Genomic DNA, 21,600 nt, shown 5'->3' with positions numbered 1-21,600 from the left:
TATCAAATAAATAATGTTATATCCATGGATAAATAAACACCTGGATAATAAATTATATCAAATACATAATATGATATCCATGGATAAATAAACACCCTAATAATTTATCTGTTACTTTGTTAAAGTTGAATGAGTAAGATTATCTGCGCGAAGCGGCAAAAAAATTTTAATATGTTTTTCTTTTAATGGTAATCATGGACATGGAGAATGGAGATCGAGTTACTAAACGGGGATGTTTGTGTCCCCAAGATTCTAGGGGGGGGGGGGGTAATAAGTTACCCCAATAACCCCCTTATTTACGCCACTGGGAAGACATGGAAAATATGTTAATAGTTTGAAGAGACTGTTGATTTAATGACGAGTGAACATGTATTTAAAGTTGTATATTTGATACACCAAGGTACACGATTAATACTGGGTTAGTTAGTTTTTTACTATTTTTAGGGGTTTTTGGCCTTTTAGAGGCAGCTCACAAATACTGTAAACTTGTGAAGGATCCAGTATTTTAGAACTGTATCCATGTGAAGGTTATTATTAAACTATACACAATTTTTATCCTAAGAGAAGATAAAACGAGAACTAATTAAAAAATCAGAATGTTTTCGATTCATTTTTTCAAATATTTTCTCTTGGATAGAAGAGATAAAAAACGTGTAGAGAAATGATAGATAGATAGATAAAACACGTGTAGAGAAATGTAGATGGATGGATAAAACATATGTAGAGAAAAAACACGTGTAGAAAAAAAGAGGTTGGATAGAAGAGAAAAAACACGAGTAGAAAAAAGTAGATAGATAGATAAAACACGTGTAGTGTAGAAGATATTTGTCCATTATCCTAGTATTTAATAAAAAAATAAATCTCACTACGAACATAAATTTACATATATTTTATCAATATAATTGTCTAACATTTGGATAATCTATGATAATAATGAATTACAGTGAAAGACACTTTTTTGTCAAGTAAAAAAAGATGAAACATTTTACAAAGAAATAACAAATTACAGAAATACCGGTTGAATTGAATGTTCGGAGATAGTGTACTGCATAGTAATTTAGTGTATACAATACACGGTGTACAGTGTACACAATACTATGTAGAATGTACATAATATTTACAAAATTCTTGTTAAATTTGATAACTAGAAGGTTCAAATATAAAAGTAGGCAAGTTAACGCTAGTGACACGAGATCATAACATGTTTTATTTGGCCAATATATAGTATAAAAGAACATGATCATAATTACATGCTTTAAATCAAAATTCTGAATTATTTATAATTTTGTTTATTAATTTAAAAAACCTCTTCTTAATAATGAAAACTAACTGCAGCTTAGTTTCTTGATTCATGATTGTCATTAAACACTTTTATCTAATGAGTCATGCTAATAATGATAACGGCGATTAAACACTTTTATCTAATGAGTCATGCTAATATTGATAAAGGCGATTAAAATCACCTTCTTAGCTAGAAGCTGTCTATATCAGAACAGCTATAGTTGTTAGTTTTGCCAGCTGTAAACGTCTGTTAATTGATAACTGTTAACTGTGCGAGTCCTTGATAAGTTTACCAAGACCGTCTTTAATTCTTATCCGTCCGTTGGAGTACCTTGTTTCCTGTCTACCGTCCGTGTACAATATCTTGAGCGTCCCGTCGGGATAAACGCGCTTCTTCATGTCCTTGCTGTGCTCCTCCCTCTGCCCGTTGGGTAGGTGGAGCACTCGATCACCGGACACACCCACCTCCACACGGGTACCATCAGGGAAATGAATGTCCTCACATCCGTCCCGGCTTATTTTCTTCACAGACCCATCCGGGAAGGAGATTTGCATAGATCCATCCGGATATCGAATCTGAATAAAAAAGCGAGTGTTGGAAATAAAAATGACTTAAAATTTAAAAAATCCATCAGTGCGTAGGTAATTCATTTTATGCGGATCCGGATCCTGGATCCGCTTTGAAAAAATAGATCCAGATCCAGGTGATCAACATTTCTTTAAAAATTTTATTTTTTAACAGATAAAAAATGTTCACATTTTTTCTTTTTTTCCCGCTTAATTTATGCCAAAACATTCGGAGATTATGAAGCTCATTAGTAAACGGTTTAGATAAGTGTTTTGAGAGCAAAAAGGTTTTTTTTTAGCAGGTTTTGTATGGTATTGTGACCCGCATATTTCTTCAGATCCGGATCCGGGAAGCCAAAATGTAGCGGTCCAACAGATCCGGATCCTAAGCAATGCAATCCATATAACTAAACAAATTAGAGTCCACTGTAAAGAACTAAATTCTGATCTTTAATTGGTTTAATCTATCTCTCAAAAATCTTCGTCTCTGATTGGTTCAATCTATCTACTCAGCAGGTTGTTAAATGCATCTTGTCTCTGAATAGTTGAACGTATCTAGTTTCTGATTGGTTGAATGCATCTTGTCTCTGAATAGTTGAACGTATCTAGTTTCTGATTGGTTGAATGTAGCTTGTCTTATTGGTTAAAGTTATCTTGTCTCTGATTGGTTAAAGTTATCTTGTCTCTGATTGGTTGAATGTATCTTGTCTCTGATTGGTTGAATGTATCTTGTCTCTGATTGGTAGAAACAAATCTATAAACATTATACCTCCTCCTGTCCGTTACTGAAGTGCAGAACCTCCCTTGAGTCTGGGTAAGTAGTGTGCCAAGTCTGTGTTTGACTGTAAAGATACTTTACTACACCATCACTATGCGTTTCCTAACCAAATCAAAACCATACATTTATAAGTAAAAAGATGGTGCTGATATTTACCACAATTGAGTATATTTAGGAAAAGACCAAAGTAAGCATTATTTAACAGCAAGCAACTCATAAAAGGGACTTCTTACAAAAAAACCACAATTTGCCGATTTCCCCCTCATGCTTAAAAAAACTATTTCTAAGCAAAAAGAAATTTGCAGATTTTTCCGTCATTTATTGTTTATTATTACTAATAATAAAAAAGTAAGAATAACTTATAGCAACCAAATTATAAACATTTTTTCTTCCAAAAAAGCTTGAAATGAATGATAATGCTAAATAAAATTAAAACTGAAGTTGAAAAAGGTTATGTTTCCTTGAGGTCGCCGTTATAGTAGAAAACTTTAACTGTTTTACCATCTGCGCTAACCTCCTTCCTAAACAAGAATTACAATAGAACAATGAAAGTCGTCTTCTGAGAATTAAAAATGTATACGAGTGCACTAGTATATATGCATTCAGTCTACTTTTCTTGCTGTATAATGTATACAATGACCTATATTACTGTCTGATGTACAAAGGCCACGTACATGTATTTAGAATATATATTTATTATACAGAAACAGAACTAGGTTAAATAGTGAATTACGCAATTAACAAAGACAGCACAAAGAATAAACATTTTTTTATAATAGAAATTAAAAATTAAAAATTAAAAATAACATGGTAAAAACCTACATTTTAAAATAAAATGACGTCCNGGGGTGGTTATAAGGTTGTTGTATGTAGCCATGTTCCTAATTCTCAAATATTTGAAAAATGTACCTGTTTCCGTTCGCGTACCATATCTCTAGCCTACCATCGGGAAACCTCTTCTCCCTTGTTCCACGTTCAGAGTTGTTCACAACCTTGGGTAGGTCAACATCATTCTCTTGGTCAAACTCTCTTCCTGGGGCTAAATCATCCTCTCTACCTGGAGTAATGTTAGCGAACCCGGATACTAGGGTTACACTAGAATCCAAGGAGTCCGCAGGACTGTAGCTCAATCTACAATATAAAGATGTTTTACTCGTCATTAATCTACAATTGTTTGAATTTCTCTACGGGGGGACAAAATTGAAAAAACTAGTAATGCTGAAAAAAACATTAATAAGTAACTTATCGAGCAAAATTGCAAGCCAAAAGATGTGCAACAACACAGCGGTAAGCGATTTTATCAATATAATGAAGACGACTTTCTGTTTTAGCATTGATTTTTATCAAGCTTTTAAACAGCATGGATACACATAAAACATGGAACAAGGATGAAGCTGTCAATTAAAAAAGCTTCTCCTTAATTGCTTGTAAACTTGTAATTTGAAAAAGGCTTGTTAACAATTGAAACTTAAATAAAAAAGTCGTCTTCGTTTTATTGCTATAATCGCCTACCACCGTATAAATATGAACTAAAAAACTTGTTTAATTTTGGCTGGTTTCAATTTTGACTGAATCTAGGGTTCCCAATGATTCAAGCTTAAAATCAATGCAAATTTTAAACTACATAAGAGCCTCAGGAGCCAACGGGAGATCAGAAAATCTGACAATCTTAGATTGTCCAAAACTACTTGACAAAAGTAGTTTAACTAGCTAGACCTAGTTCAACTGCTTCTCAATAATTCATAAACTATAAAAAATAACCTCGGGGTATCTCCGCTCAGAGCTGCGTACACAGAACTTGAAATACTTTGTCGGAGCTCTTGGTCCAGATATTCATCCTCAGAACTGGTTCCACTACTCCGGATACTCCGGATACCAGAGTCAGGGGTCTTGTCACTTCCGGCGTTTCCACTTCCGGGATGTGAAACCACTTTAACATCCGTTTTAGAACCTAGAAACAAACTCAAATTAAAGTTGGGTTGAATCTGGCCATTTTTATGATAAAAATCACGATTTTTCATAAATTTCAAAAGTGAAGGCTGAAAATGAAAGCAAAAATCTAAATTCTAAACATTACTTGAAGGGACTCTAGACATAATTTCAAGTGACGGTCTATTTATAGAGAGGCATGTCCGATACACAAAGGTACCTTTGAAACATTTATCTTGGCAAAACTGTTTTTTTAAAACAAATTAAATGTTTTTAATTGCAGTTTCTCGATAAACAAAAATTAAAGTTATGCCAAACACTAAAAACCCGACAATATCTTCAATATCATTGACCAGATAAAGGTTGAAAGGGTACCGTTGTGAACTGGACATAACCCTCTTTGCTAGAAATTACATTTGAGTTCTCATTGCAGTCCATTTCTTACCTGTGGCTGAGCTAACTGTAGTAATCTTGCTGGACACAGTTTTTATTCTTAATTTCTGGTTTTCATTCTGTAAACTATTCTTCTCCTTCTCAACTTTTTGCAACTAAAAATAAAAAACTTTAAATATTAAATCACAACAATCAGATTTTTAATTTTGAACAATTACTTTAAGAGCAGTCGTAAACAAAATATTTCATTTATGAAACATATTAATAAGGTTGAGTGTCTTAAAGGTAAATTTAATGTTTACATTTGAAAATTTATTAAACTTCTTTTCAAATAATATTATTTTTGTATTTAACTTTCTTTAATCAAAGCATTTAAAAAAACCTAAATATATATTTAATATTTTTTATTATTTATGAAATTTCTCTTGCTCTTATAAGAAAATTTACTTTCGTCATCTTCTTACCTGTTCTTGAAGTTTTACAAGAGCAGCAGTCCACTTGTTTTCTTTAGAAGATAGATCTTGTTGTAATCTTGTATATTTACTCTTGGTTTCTTTACATTCAGAACATACTACAATATTAATATTTAGATAGATCTTGTTGTAATCTTGTATATTTACTCTTGGTTTCTTGACATTCAGAACATACTACAATATTAATATTTAAACATATAGATCTTGTTGGACATTCAGAACATACTACAATATTAATATTTAAACATATAGATCTTGTTGTAATCTTGTAAATTATACTCTAGGTTTCTCTACATTCAAAACATACTACAATATTAAATAGTTCTTGCTGAAATTCTGTAAATTAGAATTTAAAGAATCGTTAACTTTGGCAGTTTATAAGTACACAGCTTTTAATGGAAGAGAAAATTAAAATATAACCTTCTTCTAATGAAAAATTTCTCTTAGTATGGAAAATAGCTTTTTCTTCTTGGCTTAGTGACACTTTTCAGATTTCAGTATGTTAAATTATTATTTAAAAAAATTGTTCTAACCTTTAGGTGTAGTAGACTCCTTGATAGCTTTATCTAGAAGCATCTTCTCTCTTCTCACTCTTCTTCTCTCCTCTTCTATCTTCTTCTTGCCATCATCTCGAACCTAATCAAATCAAATCAAATCAAATCAAATCAAATCAAATCAAATCAAATCAAATCAAATCAAATCAAATCAAATCAAATCAAATTCTATGACGTCCTACTGCCACAAATACTGAGACCAAAATGAACTGACTAAATCATGACTTGAAGAAAATATTATAGTTTCTAATGGAACGACTTTATGTTTTGTCTTATTATTTACAAAGAAGCAACTTCCCCGGAGATTGTAAAAAAAAAACCATCTTTAAAACAAAATATATTTACCCCCCCCTCACAAATACACAGCTGGTCAGGTAAAAGTAATTTTCATTCTTACAAAGCAATTCTGAAGTCAAATTTGATAATTTAATTTATCAGTTTAAGAGCTCGTGACCTGTCCCTTTAATGAAGATATTTACCTTCTCAAACTCCTCCCAGTCCTTGGTGAGCCTCTGCTTCTCCTCGTCCAGCTTTTTCCTCAGGTTTAGAACCTTAGCGTTCTCCTTCTTAAACGTATCTATCTCCTGCTCTAACTCTAAACATCAACAATATGGATTGATTAAAAGATTTTAAAAATTTCTCAGAAATATACTGAATACGGATATACTGAATACGAATATACTGAATACGAATAAACTGAATACGAATATACCGAATACGAATATACCGAATACGAATATACTGAATACGAATATACTGAATACGAATATACTGAATACGAATATACTGAATACGAATATACTGAATACGAATATACTGAATACGAATATACTGAATACGAATATACTGAATACGAATATACTGAATAAGAAAAGGCGAGACCGAAAATATTTGAAAAATAGTTTTAAAAACCTTTCTACTTAGCAACTAACTTCTTTCTCTTAAAAAATGTTTTTAAAAAATTTGACGCAAGAGTAACTTTAAAGACATAAGACATAAGATAAAATTAGGGTGACTAGCAAAATTTTCCCAAATAAAGATTTAATTTATTCGAAAAAATAATGGCTTGTTCAACAAACTACTCAGGTAGTTCGGTGTGAGTGGGTACACAAAATACACAAAATATAAATACTGAGTCCGAATTTAATGAATTTGAGTCGCGTCGCAAATCCCCCAAAAACCGGTTTCAATTTAGCGCCGGCTTAAATCTAAAAAAAATGAATACAATTTTAAGTGGAACCAACCATATTTGAGCCGCGGCTCAAATTCTTTGAATTCTGCCTCTGACCTCCTAATTACATTTAACGTTTCACATTTGTATCCTTTAACCTTTTCCTTTATATTTTCTTTTTACATTATTTTCACTATTCAAGTTGGGTTGAATGAATGAATTAAATTTGCATGCGTTTAGAGCTCTCTATTTGTATTCAATCAGCTGATTTTCTCAAGGTATGTTCTTTTTAACTTTGAGGAGAATAAACAATTTCTAAAATTATTACAATATTGTCAAGATTGTTTAAAATCTGACAAATGACAAGAAGTAAAGAAATACCATTTCCCCCAATCAAATAGATTTTTTATGCAATAAGCGTTAAGTATAGCTGCGCAACAAAAAGCAAAGCCAGGTTTAAGCGTACACTGTTTACAGTAATAGCAATTTGTCCATTTTCCAAGAGAACTCATAGAAAAGCAAAAAGAATAAAAAATTATCAAACAATTGTGGTCGAAAACCCAATAAATAAAATTGATTTTATTTAAAATATTTATATAAATGCAAGTCTGATTAAAACCTGCCTTGACTAGGAACAAGTAAAAAAAAATTTAAATATTTCATCCAACCAGAAAGTGAAGTCAACCCTGTAAAAGGTTAAGTTTTACAGAAAAGTTCAGATTTTTAAGTCCAATATAATTGTTAATTAAAAATATTTATAATCAGAGGTCAAATTTGTTTAATCTTGATATCCACTGATTTGTCTTGAGGGAAAAAGCGATTGATCCCTTAATTTGTATAGGAAACTACCATGTGATATCAAAGAGGAATTATTCATTTGAACGACAAACAATACTTCTTTATCCAGGGAATTTCAACACAAAATATTTGACCTCAGGTCTTAAACTAGTGAAGCTGACCTACTACGCGCATTTGAAGAAGCGTGCTTTGATAATTAAGCTCCTGGTCTCCTGGTGTACTAGGAGCAGGAGATCGTGTAGAACCAGGTTTAGAAGCAAGACAAAGCTTAGCAGGAGCTGATCTAGGAGGTTCCAACCCGTCCTTAGATCTTGGAACATTATTACCCTTGCTAGAGAGCTGCTGACGTTCCTGGTTCCGTTGCTTACGCTCTTCCCGTTCCCTGAACAAATAGTTTCCTAAACACCTGGTCTGTACTTTATGGGGGGGGGGGGTTAGTTCTACCTTACCAATGAGAAATATTGTTAGAAAGTTAAAAAAATGCCAAAAATGATGTTTTACCTTTCACAAATATAATAAATGGTCCATTGAGATTTTTTCTTGGATTTTACGTTACTCATTCAAAGAGCATTTGGCGTACTCAGGATCAAAACGTTTCAAAATAAAAGGATTTTAACTAATTTAGGGAGACATTTTTGTTGTCAGGACAAATTAATTCTTTTTTACATGAAGCTCCGATTGGTCATTCTTCATTTTATGATAGAATCAAATTCTTTATAAATTATTTCTGACCTTGTGAATATACTCCAGATAAGATAGGACGGACTATTTTTCGGCATTTTGGCCGGCGGCGAGAATTCCATGATGTCCCTGGTCGGTAACCCGTTCTCTAGGTTCTCCTGGTTCTCCTTGTCCCACTCCACCATTCGTTCTCGCCAGTTTTTTCCTGATAATTTTAGCAATGAAAAATTAAATTTTTTTTGCAGATTTTTCATAATATACATCAAAGCTCAATAAAGATTATAAAACATAGTTATAAGTTTCCTGCTATAATAACAAAAGATTTCATAAATAACAATTTTTACAGCTTCTAAATTATAGTTTACATTCCTTGGATCTCAGAAAAATATTGGTTATATCTTTGTCAAAAGGAAAATACATAAGTAATGATGGATTTAAACCGTATTCTCCACATTTCCATGTTTTTGGATCTTCCTTTACCTATGGAGACATTATCCTCATCACATACTGTAGACTCATCATCATCATCCTCTTCATACTCATCATCTTTATATCTATCTTCATCTTCATCATCATGTTCACAATCCTAGATATAAAATTGTTAGGCTGGGTATTTAACACATTTTTTAAAATGACAACAAAAGAATACTATTTCCCTTGTGGATCATTAAAAAAGTGTTAACTTCCCATCTGTACAACTTCCCCGTCCCATCTTTGTACAACTTTTACTTCCCATCTGTACACCTTCTACTTCCCATCTGTACACCTTCTACTTCCCATCTGTACACCTTCTACTTCCCATCTGTACAACTTTTACTTCCCATCTGTACAAATTTTACTTCCCATCTCTGTACAACTTTTACTTCCCATCTGTACACCTTCTACTTCCCATCTGTACAACTTTTACTTCCGATCTGTACAAATTTTACTTCCCATCTCTGTACAACTTTTACTTTCCATCTGTACACCTTCTATTTCCCATTTGTACAAATTTTACTTCCCATCTGTACAACTTTAACTTTCCATCTTTGATAACTTTTACTTCCCATCTGTACACCTTCTACTTCCCATTTGTACAAATTTTACTTCCCATTTGTACAAATTTTACTTCCCATCTGTACAACTTTAACTTCCCATCCGTACACCTTCTACTTCCCATTTGTACAACTTCTACTTCCCATCTGTACAACTTTTACTTCCCATTTGTACAACTTCCCCGTCCCATCTCTGTACAACTTTTGCTTCCCATCTGTACACCTTCTACTTCCCATTTGTACAAATTTTACTTCCCATCTGTACAACTTTTACTTCCCATCTGTACAACTTTTACTTCCCATCTGTACACCTTCTACTTCCCATTTGTACAACTTCTACTTCTCATCTGTACAACTTCAACTTTCTTGGTAAAATTTACATTTGAGAATATGTTTTTCATTCATGTTTATATTTCCGAAAGTGTCAGACAGAGAACATTTAGAAGTTAGCGGACATTTGACAATTGGCGGAATGGGAAATTGCTCCTCTGCAATGGTAAAACATCTTGACCGCGAAACATTTAAAATATATTCAAATATCATCAGATAGACATTTACATTTTTTCATTCAGACAGATTTGAAATTTTATAGAGGGTCATTCATAAATTTGATTTCAAACTTTTTGAGTGCTCAATCTTGAGTTATATTTTGGAATTAAATATGGGTTAAAACTTTACTCCCCTCCGAATTGATTGATTGAAAGCAAGAAAATCGGACAACAAAACTACAAAATGTTCTATTTGCACAAAATGTTGACAGGCCAGGCTTTCCAGTAAGAAAAAGATTTTCCTTGTTTATGGAAGAAAAACTTTAAACTACAAATTCAAGGCTTTTGCGGTTTCAAATATTTCCGACTGTGAGCACGTATCAAATGAATTATGCATACAAAAATTGTTACCTGGCCATTCAGATTCTTCTCTTCATTCTTCCCCATAATAAACCTCCGAATATCCTCCATTAGACTCCGTCCTAGGCTAGGATCCTCATCTATATCAAATCAATTAAAATAAAATGAAATGAAATCAAATCCATCGTGGATCTAAAAGTAAACCTTTAGTGGAACTCTAGATTGTTTTCAGAGCCCCATAAACCATCGTTCAATTTGTTAAGCAATATTACAATACAAACCTCCGAAGGTTTTTCTAGACTCCGATTTAAACTTAACTTAAAACATTTAAACAGAGGACAAATTTAAAGAATTTAAGCTGCCTCGCTGAACTACTTAATTTGGACCACCGATTAGGGAAGGATTTGAATCGGTGATCCAGGCAGCTCAGCCAGGTCTAGACCTGGCTCAAATTCTTAAAACTTTATATAAACTCAAAGAGCTCTTTAACCCCCCCCCCACCCTCCTTCCGTCCCTATTTTTCTCCTTAAAACCATTATTTTACACCCTCCAGGAATATACAATAATCCAATACGAATAATGGGAAAACAATCCTGGGAACAGATCAAATATTTCCTTAGTTTAGATTCCAAAAATATTGGGTTATACTTCTGTTTTTGGCATTTAAAGAACCAGAAAACTTTGGAATAGGAAGACGACATTAAAGTAATAATTAAGTGAATTTGATGTTGCTACAAAGCTAATAATTTTACTATTAACTTATTAAATCACATATTCAGTGAAATGGGTCTGTTTACACAATTGCAGTGTCGTATGTTCATTAACTCTTTAAAATCATAACTTGAGTCTAAAAGTAGTATTCCTATTGTTTACAAAGACCAAAAAAATCAAAATATTAAAAATAAACTTTTTTTTTTTAACTTACTTTCGTCAACTTCTGTGTTGTCTCTATGTAGAATAGGAGTAGTTGAGGAGTGAAAGGAGGCAGGAGTACTGGTCGACTTGAAAGATGAGGGAGTACTTGTGGACTGGAATGGAGTACTAGTGGACTGGAATGGAGTACTGTGTGCTAGAAGTGGAGTTGGACGACTAGGGGATGGAAGTATTGAATTATCCATTAATGTTTTTACCCGGGAACTTGTACTAAAAAAACAACAAATTTTTGGACTTTTCAGATTATTTTTTTTTGAAAATGTCCAATACAATTATTTAAGAAATAATGAGAAAGAGGTAATTATATAATTTATTTTAATAGTTTCAAAATATGACTCGAAAAACGTCTTTGATTTCTGATAATTGATAAATGACAAAAAGTTAATTAAAAAAGATTGTACGTCTTATAATCTTTCAAAATTATGGGACGCCTTCTTTTAAACTTAAAAACAGAAGATATTTAACATTTGAACAATATTGATGCTATTTAATGAATTGGAATCTAGAAAAATTACTCAATATCTCCGTCAAATTTTAGGGTGAACAAATTGGTAGACCAAATTTGTTAAATCTCTTGACTTGTAGATTTCGATGTTAAATGTTTAAACTAGAATATGCTACAAAAATTGTGTTTACGAAATATTGCCGCGTGGAACAAAGACGGTATAAAAGTATTTATTTATTTCCGATTTTTATTGTGAAACCCTGTATCAAACATCTATTTAATTTGTAGTCTTGAATTCGAAAAATTATGAATAAAACATTTTTATTTACCTACAAAAAGATGTATCATTAGCTGCGTCTTCCAACAGTTCAAAAACAGCCAATTCTTTTAGTTCTTTCTCATGACGTTTTTCCTAAAAACATTTCAAAATAGATTTTCAGACATATTGACTTTAGCAGGCTGGTATAACTAGTGGGGCTCAGAAAATGTGGAAAAAGATGACGACTGTTAGAGCCAAGTTATGTTTTTAAATAGCCTAATGAACATGAAACAGCAATTGTGCAGTGTCTCAGACCCTTTTTCACTGAAGTTGATATGTTTATATTCTATTTTTGTTATAACAAGATTAAATACACAAAAGATTGCTTAAATGTCACTTTCATCCCTATACATCCGGCGCGCTTACATCCAGGTTTCAATAATAGAAAATGCCCTAGGTGATTAACAACAGACAGCCCTATAGGCGTGGTTGCACACATATCGTTTAGGGGAAGTCCTGATGGGTGTAACTTGCCTGGGGTCCAGAATAACCCCAGCAGTTAGCTTTAAATAAATTTTTTTTAATTGGTCCCATTGAAGCTTGTAAAAGTATTTTTTTATAAGTCTAATTAATTAAGGAAAACTAATGTTATTTTCTAAAAATGTAATGGTTTTCATTGCTCGCCAAGACTAACCTGAAAATGTAATTTTTCTCTGAAACTATTTTCCACGGAGTCTCCCAGGTTTAGATCAGGGTTGAAAGAACCTGCTCCTTTAGCTCCGATCTCCCTGGGTTTCGGAGCCGCAGCTCTGGGAGCCTGTAGAGCCGGAGAACTCTTCTTCTTCGCCGGAGGCGACTTGAGTTGAGGAGATTTCAGCTTTAGTTTGGCTGGGGGAGAATGTCGGACTCCTAACGTAAAAAAAATGATTTGCAAAAATGCTTTTTCACTAATATTTTACAAGCAAAATAAAGCAAAGATGGGAATCCCTGGTTTACAATGTTACCTTTAATTAATAAATAAATAAATAAAATGGTCAACCATCATTCCTTAGGAGTCAGGGTTAATAGATAGGTCTAGTCAAGTATAAATTAGATATCAAATTCAATGTTTATAATTTTGAAAAATGATTATTTTTAATTGTGATTTCTTTACAGAAGTGACTCGCGAATTTTTACGCTTGAACAAATTTTGGAATGATCAGAATTAAACTAAATTAAGCCTAGAAAAACGAAAATATCTTCCACATTATTGATTAGATAAAAGTTTCAAGGAAGCCACTGTAAGAGTTAAGAGTTAATTGTTTCCCACTTGCTCATTTTGCTTATACAAAACACAAAATACAAAACACAAAACACAAAACACAGGAATGAGACTTTAGCACGACCAATAACTGTTTATTATATTGATAATAATGATTGGCAAAATATTGAAAAAGTTTGTACGGTTGTCTCTTAAGTCTCATCTTTTGTTAGTGGGTAGCCATTTATTTTCTTAATACCTTAGCCTTTTAGGAGATTAAAAAAAGGGGGGGGGCTTAGTCATTAAGGACTGAATAATCTCTTAAAGGGAGTGATCGGCAATGTATGGTAGTTGAACTGAGAATGTAGTGTTGTGGATGACCATTTCTGTAGAATTTTTTTATACATTTTTCGTCGTCGTTGTTTAATAATTAAAAAAAATCTATTCTCAAAACTTAACCACCTAAATGGATGATTTTGAAAGTCGGCTTTGCTCTCAAACTCGATAATTATAAATCATTAAAATGTTTTATGTCTCAAATGAATCCACAAAACCACATTCTCAGTTCAACTACCATACATTGCCGGTCACTCCCTTTAAAATAATAGTTTTACCCCACCTGTTTACGCCCCTCTTTATATTCTCACCTGTTGAACTAGAATCCTCTAATTTACTCAGAGATCTGGACGCTACAATACGTTTAGGAGAAGTTTTCTTACAGGAGTAGGACAGAGTCTCCTGGCTGCAATGAAACATACATAAAACCAAGGTTGTATAATAAGGTAGATACATTGAATGCGCTCAAATGTAGGTAAAGACGACCTTTAGAGCAAAGGACGCTCTAAATCCTCATATGATGTCACTGCTTACTTTAAAGAATAACAAATTACTAAATGTAAACGTACTCGAAAATTGAAAACTTTATTTCAAATTGTATTTTTTTGCTTCAAACTTGTTAGCACAATAAGTATTTACTAAATGTGACGATTGTTTTAGTTAAGTTATCAGTGACGTCATATGAGGATTTAGAGTCTCGATTGCAATAAAGACGACATTTACATTGGAAATCAGGTTGTATAGATACAAAGATTAGAAAATTAAAGTTGAGATTAGTAATCTGTACCTCTACGATAGTAATAATTAAAGTCAAAAATACATTACATTTCGAGTACAATAGTTTTCAGTAGAAAAATCTGCAAAAACATGTCAACATTTTAAAACCCAAGGTGTAAGGCAATTCTTTAAAAAGGTTGATTAATTATCTCTAGCATTGTGTTATAGTTCTAATTGTCAAATTTTCGTAAAATTTTATAAATGTTATACCTAAGTCTGGACGGATTCCTGAGATCCGAGTCGGATAATCTAGGTTGGGATTTACTCCGCTTGACTCTGCTCGGCTGCTGGGATGGATCCGGAGCAAGATTGAACCTGGAAAACAGGATTTGAGCCTAAAGTGTAATGTCGTCTTTTTAATTGGAAGAATTAAAAAATATCAATTGTTAAGTTTCAACTATTAAAAGAAAATGATAAAAATAAATGCAGCCAACCATCATTCCTTTGAAATCCGACTTAAGATTCTTTCAAAATTTACATTGTAATATGTTAATGTATTCTATTTTTGCAACATTCGTTGTATGTTATCATTGTAGAAAAGTACATGATTTGGTTTAAACTGTTGAAGAATTTATTTTTAACCCATTAAGACATTAATTTGGTTATATCAACCATCCCAAAACTGTAGAATCATAGAATTTCTTTTGTAAACTTTCGGCTTAGGTCTTTTAAACCTTGTAGATCTGACACTTACTGACTTAAATCGTTCTGCAGATAAGCCTGACCAGAGTTAGTGACGTAAAACATGAGATATTTAGTTTCCGTGATCTCAACTTAAAGTATTGATTTTGATTACATCGGTAAACCATGATTTTTGTAATATCATTCGATTAAAGGGATTGTTCACTATAACCCGTTTAAAGGGACTGTAAGCGTAATTCTAAATGACCCTCTATTGCAAAGATAGCAATAGGAATGCCCTTGAACCCTTGAAACCAAGTTATCTGATTAAAATGTGAAAGATAACGTAGTTTTTTTTTCTGAATCAAAAAATCAAAATTTTCTGTAAATTTCTTTATTAATTCTCTTAAGGAGAGAATGCTAAAGCCACCTTTGCAGAGAAACCAGAAACCAGAATAAACCAAAACATGAATAATAATTTTTTAATTGATCAGACAAACATTTATTGCCATCTTTACATGGAGGGGGCAAGGACAACTTGAAATTATGCTTACAGTCCCTTTAAAATAAAAAATATAAAGAAATTCTAGTTTAACAAATAAAATCATTCTTTTAGGGACGTCCTACACCCACACCCCAAAATTGAAGTGACAATACAAAATCAATAATGAAGTGAGGTCTTTGAAACTGAGTTGTAATTCCAAATAATAAAAAAATAGGGATATTAATGTTATGAACGTTTAGAAATAAGTAAACAATTCCCTCAAATCAAATCAAATCAAATCAAATCAAATCAAATCAAATCAAATCAAATCAAATCAAATCAAATCAAATCAAATCAAATCAAATCATATCAAATCAAATCTAATCTAATCTAATCTAATCTAATCTAATCTAATCTAATCTAATCTAATCTAATCTAATCTAATCTAATCTAATCTAATCTAATCTAATCAAATCTAATCGAATCGAATCGAATCGAATGGAAACGAATCTAATCTAATCAAATCAAATCAAATCTAATCGAATCAAGTTTACCTAGTTAACCCTGCTCCCCGACGAAGGAAGGGTTTCTTGACAACAGGTTTCCTGGGTGGGGTAAGTTCTTCAGGACTTGGATCAGGTAGTGATTCCACTCCAAGCTAAATATTAGGATCTTTTTCACAGAATTTAAAATTGGGATAATTTCCATGATTCGACGGTTAAAATCAGTGCTTAAGATCCATTTAATTTTGATACGGATCCAGATCCTGGATTTGCACTGGATTAAATTTTCAAATTTTTGTCGCAATTTATTCGCTTATTTTTATGCTATAACTTGATGAACCATTCAGAAATCAGGAAATTTTATAATCTCTTTTTTTCAATAGTTCAGATTTGGGTTTAGATTAAAAAATTTTTATTTGCAGTTTTTGGTTGATATTTTGCTCCTTAGATCCGGATCCGCATATTTTTGCGGATCTGGATCTAGGAAACCAAAATCCTGCGGATCCAACGGATCCTAAGCACTGGTTATAATATAAAATTGATAAAGGTCAAAATAAGAAATATAAAAGCATAAAATGAATAGGAGATTCATGGAGTTGGTTCATCAGGACTTGGATTAAGTAGTGATTCATCTCACCTGATCTGCAAGAAGCTGAGCAAAGGTTCGTCCTGCTCCCTGGACGGGTTGGTTCTCTGGGTTCTCTCTGTACTCTTCTTCCTCCTCATCCTCGTTATCTTCCAGAGCTTCATCATCTTAACAGATTAAACGGGGGAAAATAAAGTTTGTTTACGAGTTGGTAACTTATAGATGAATGGAATTTGACCAACTAGAAAATAGAAATCAAAGAAAAAATATTACTTACATCTTATTAACAACTTTTTTGTAAAAATATCAAAGGCTGAACTCCAGAAATCATGAGTATTAGTTTTGGACTTCAAAATGAAAATAAATTTACAACCCCGGGAAATCTTAAAGCAAGTTTCTCATGTAAGCAAGATGTAAAATAACTTATTATTCGTACATCTAGTTTTACCAGCTAAACTCCTGAAATCATAAGTTTCACTGCCATAGAGATAAGCTAAGAAGTAAAGAGCTTAACATTCTTAAACAAAATATCCATCTCTGAAGAATATTTAAAGATTATTGTGTAAAAGAATGTTTAAAAATGTATAAAGTTACAATTTCAGTAATTAAATGCGAAAAAGAAATAATTCATGAAAAATCCTTTTATCTAACTAGAAGTAGAAACTAACCTTGTTCCTCCTCTGTATGCTGTTGAGGAGGTTGAACCCGTCCTCCTGCATCATCACTCAGGGTCATCACGGACCCGTTGGATACATTCAAATTCTTTAAACGTTATGTCAAATCAAATCAAATCAAATCAAATCAAAACAAAACAAAACAAAACAAAACAAAACAAAACAAAACAAAACAAAACAAAACAAAACAAAACAAAACAAATCAAATCAAATCAAATCAAATCAAATCAGACTCTTAGGGACGCCCTACGACCACATATTAAACAATCTTGTAATAGCTAATTCTAATTCTTGAAAGGAATATGGGTTTACGATTTGTAATTATTTGCAATGGGCGCAGTTCAATTCAGTTATGAAATACAAATGATCTACCCAAACCCTTTTTTCCCCTAGTAATTTGAACTTTTCTTATTAACAGAAACAATGCTTTTCAATCTAAGTAGAGACTAGAGACTAAAAGATCACTCCAATAACATTTTATTTTTGAGTACTTTATCAGTTCAAGTGTCTCACGTGTTAGTTGGTGAAGATTTAAGTGAAACTTGATCTAATAATTGTCAACTGAATAATTCAGAAAATAAAATTTAAGTCTATGATTGAGAAACGCTGGCCTTCTGGTATGCAAAAAGAACATCCGTGGTCGAGATTTCGTTTATCGTTCCAAATCCTTGGAAACATCTCAGACTAAGATTTGCTATAGACATAGTCAACGTAATACTAAGTGACCCTTCAACTAAACTAATAAAGAATTTACATTCTTTTAATACTTTAACACCCTGCGGCCTGTATAACAGAAGATTGTCAACGTAATTTGAAGCGACCTTTCATTAAAAGTGCCCGCATTGGATATCCAGAATCCGGACCAAGCCTTCAAAATAAACAATACTCCACATAAAAGTTCAACATATCAAATTACAGAAATAAAAAAGAATTTTTTATTGATTATTTTTATGTTTACCTTTGTCTCCGGTCTATTTGTATTTCTATCTGCCCAGGTATGCTCTGACTCATCTAACTCTGGTTCCTGGGATAAAAGCCCTTTATTAAGAACTATAAGAAAAGAAATCTGAAAAAGAGGTCCCGTTATGAACCCCCCAGACCGCCGGCAGGCATGGGAAGCGCCGTCCCACACAAAAACAATTAAGATTAATGTCATCGGCCACGTTTTGTAATTTACGAAGCAAATCTGCAAATAATCATGTCAAAAATACGCAAATCCATTGATTTAATTATGGCTACAACCTACATCATATGAAGATGAATTTACCTCTGAGAGGGTTGAGAGTTCTTCATCATAAGCTAGACTTGACACAGTTGTATCATCATCTTCTTCAACAAGTTCCTCCCTTGTAACAGGTAACCGGGGTCCTGGATGAATTGGAGCAACAGGTCTAGCTCCAGGTCTAGATCCAGGATAGGGTTTGAGACCGAGCTGCTCCAAGGACAGGATCTGATTTTTCTGTTCCTCCAACAACCTTTCCTCCTGTCTATTTTGCCAGACCTGGATGGCAGATAGTACTTTAATTCGTTTATTCATTCGTTCATTCATTCATTCATTCATTCATTCATTCATTCATTCATTCATTCATCCTTTCATTCATTCATTCATTCATTCATCCTTTCATTCATCCTTTCATTCATCCTTTCATTCATTTATTCATTCATTTATTCATTCATTCATTCATTCACTTTTTTCATACTATTATTCAGTCTTACTTTTCCTTTTTCATATATTCCATTATTCATGAAAACATTTGTTTGTTAGTTTTTACAAGAATAAAATGAAGAACAAAATTTATATAAATCTCAAAATATTTCCATCTAAAATATATTTAACTCTATTGTAAAATTTAACTAAAATAAATTATCAAAGTTAAAAAAATTGGTTAGTTTTTAATTCAACAAAACTTGAATGTAATAAGTAAAATATAAATTGAATGTTAAATGAACAATGATATATTTTGTATAGGACTAGGCTTTAATGTTTTTCTCTTCTTTAAACTTTTTAGATTTGAACTCTGAAAGTCGCCATTGTTAATTTCTCTTTTTGCGGATTTTTATGTAAAATTGGTGTACTTCCAAAAATAATTTTAGATACAAACCATAAACCTTACCTGGGGTCATGCGATTTGCTTCAAAAATACAAACAAGCAGACAAACAAAGTATAGATGGTAGAAGTGGACTTAAATTCACCTTTAGATCCTGCAGTTTCTTTAGAAGATTCAGAGCCTGCTTCTCGTGTTCTAGTTGATCCGAATCATTCAAACATTCATCCTCATCTGGACCATCTCAAATCAAATCAAATCAAATCAAATCAAATCAAATCAAATCAAATCAAATCAAATCAAATCAAATCAAATCAAATGTCTCTGCAGGGTTATCCACTAAGGTAGAGACTTCTAGAGACGACTGTATGAAATTTATACCGTCTGTTTCCTAATATTCAAGAATCCATGCAACTGTAAACTGGTTTCTTTCTTTGCTAAGTCATTAAATGAGTTAATAAAAAGCACCATTTAACACAGAAGACTGAAATAACCTTGAATCGTCAAGCAATAAGAGATTCAGATCGAATTTACAGTCTCATCTTTTGTGGGTAACCCTGTATGTAAATATAAATTGCAGGGTTGCACTATGCTCCAAAATAAACTTTTTTCTTCATGACAACCCCACTTCTGCTTAGGAACAAACTGTATAAAATGTTTGTTAAATCAACTGTCACATACAAATACGTCTAACTCCATAACTCACAATGTTTTTTTTTTTGTAGTGAAAATTAAAATAATAATTCCAAACATGTAACAATTAAGAACAAGACAAAATGGGTCACCCTGTATAATCATTGAACAGTTAATAAATGCATTTTGAACTTATACCTGTAGCAGAGCCCATAGTTCTGATTTAAGTTGAATTTACTCCGGGTTGTTTAATCGATAGGATACACTAGAGATACATTCTTCTTACGTCATACCTGACAAATTCAGGATTAAAATAATTAAAAACTGACAGACTTGTTATGTTCAGTGAAGTATACATTAATTACGAAGGTAAATAAAATGTTCAGTTTTTCAGCAATCCTTATTATTTTCCTTCTCTACTATCCCTTTTTTCACTTCCACTCTTCCACTATACTACTATTCCACTCTTCTACTCTTCCTCTATACTACTACTCCACTATTCCAATCTTCCATTATACTACTATTCCATTTACTCTTCCACTCTTCCACTATACTACTACTCCACTTTTCCACTCTTCCATTATACTACTATTCCATTTACTCTTCCACTCTTCCACTATACTACAGCGGGACCCATAAAACAGTGGAAGACATTATTTGAGCAATTTTATGTTTGTGTAATGCATTTTTTAGAAACTAGTTGTACCAGATTATTAACTTGAGTGTAGCAGTGTTTTTTCTTTCTTGAAATTAACTCCCTCCAACCCCCTGGCCGGATCACTCCTCTATAGCCCAGTGGTCCATCATGATTCTCATTACTATCAATCAGACCTGGTCGCTTTCCGATTCATTATGGTACCCTAGTTAAGTACATAATATATGCATGTACGTACGTACGTATGTATGTATAAACTGTAGATATATGCTGAAGTATGTTTACTACACCATTTAGCTGATTACCGGAATATGTTTATATACCTGACATACCTGGTATACCTGGAATACTTTAAATCGATATTTAGATCTTCAAGGAAAGCCGGGGGGGGGGGGGGGAGGGTTAATATAGGATAGGATATCCGATTAATAAAGAATAAGGGGGAATAAAAGGAAAAATCGATAAAATATGAATCAGTGGAACAACATTGATCATAAAAAGCACTAAATAAAGGTATTTTAAGAAGAGAAAAATAATTAAATATTGTTTATTAAAATTTCGTTCTTATTTATTCATTTAACCCTTTAGTAATCTTTCCTACCTTATCATCTTAATGGGACTGTAAGCGTAATTTCGTGTGACTCTCCATTCAAAAACAGCAATGCCCGATTCACAACAGTACCCGTGAGACCTTTAGTAAATCGGTAATGCGGAAGATATTGTCGTTTTTTTTGGTTATAAGTGTTTGATTCGGATAATTTATTTTTTTCCCTGGAGTAGAAATGCGCAAATTGCTTTTGTAAAGAAACCAAAATAAAAAATAATTTTTTTTTAATGTTATAAACATAAATATCTAATTCATACTTGATCAGACAAAGCTTTAAAGGGTACCCTTGTGAAT

General features: G+C 32.5%; 1 protein-coding gene across 4 annotated transcripts; it reads right to left on the bottom strand.

The window, feature by feature from the left end:
* Positions 1-869: 869 nt before the first annotated feature.
* Positions 870-21,358, bottom strand: LOC111707979 (centromere protein J). Of its 4 annotated transcripts, none has more exons than XM_023481180.1 (26): positions 21,301-21,358; positions 20,243-20,337; positions 19,560-19,654; positions 18,633-18,866; positions 18,324-18,389; positions 17,360-17,453; positions 16,743-16,858; positions 16,157-16,260; positions 14,708-14,812; positions 14,032-14,126; positions 12,839-13,053; positions 12,215-12,297; positions 11,433-11,650; positions 10,559-10,647; positions 9,106-9,211; positions 8,677-8,830; positions 8,106-8,326; positions 6,455-6,570; positions 5,955-6,057; positions 5,413-5,519; positions 5,001-5,103; positions 4,388-4,577; positions 3,536-3,757; positions 3,082-3,147; positions 2,618-2,723; positions 870-1,857 (listed from the first exon to the last, which is right to left on the bottom strand). In XM_023481180.1, exons 2-26 carry the CDS (start codon positions 20,256-20,258, stop codon positions 1,546-1,548), a joined length of 3,336 nt encoding a protein of 1,111 aa, XP_023336948.1. In that variant the 5' UTR covers positions 20,259-20,337; positions 21,301-21,358; the 3' UTR covers positions 870-1,545. The 4 variants fall into 4 exon arrangements, with proteins under 4 accessions (XP_023336948.1, XP_023336947.1, XP_023336949.1 ...); XM_023481179.1 differs by lacking the exon at positions 21,301-21,358 and adding an exon at positions 20,751-20,960; XM_023481181.1 differs by lacking the exon at positions 21,301-21,358 and having other exon boundaries at positions 2,618-2,722; positions 3,081-3,147; positions 20,243-20,332.
* Between the last annotated feature and the right edge of the window lie 242 nt (positions 21,359-21,600).

Source organism: Eurytemora carolleeae, unplaced genomic scaffold (genome assembly GCF_000591075.1).
Source record: "Eurytemora carolleeae unplaced genomic scaffold, Eaff_2.0 scaffold692, whole genome shotgun sequence".
NCBI lineage: Eukaryota > Metazoa > Arthropoda > Copepoda > Calanoida > Temoridae > Eurytemora > Eurytemora carolleeae.
Note: the sequence above shows the minus strand (reverse complement) of the source record. Positions and strands in the feature narration are given on the sequence as shown.

What these genes read in the sequence shown, in the direction of transcription:
- LOC111707979 (XM_023481180.1), bottom strand. An exon ending in AGAAACTGCAGGATCTAAAG is followed by an intron (nt 18,867 to 19,559) that starts GTGAATTTAAGT and finishes TCTGCCATCCAG; the next exon opens with GTCTGGCAAAATAGACAGGA. An exon ending in TGGTACGCGAACGGAAACAG is followed by an intron (nt 3,148 to 3,535) that starts GTACATTTTTCA and finishes ATTCTTGTTTAG; the next exon opens with GAAGGAGGTTAGCGCAGATG.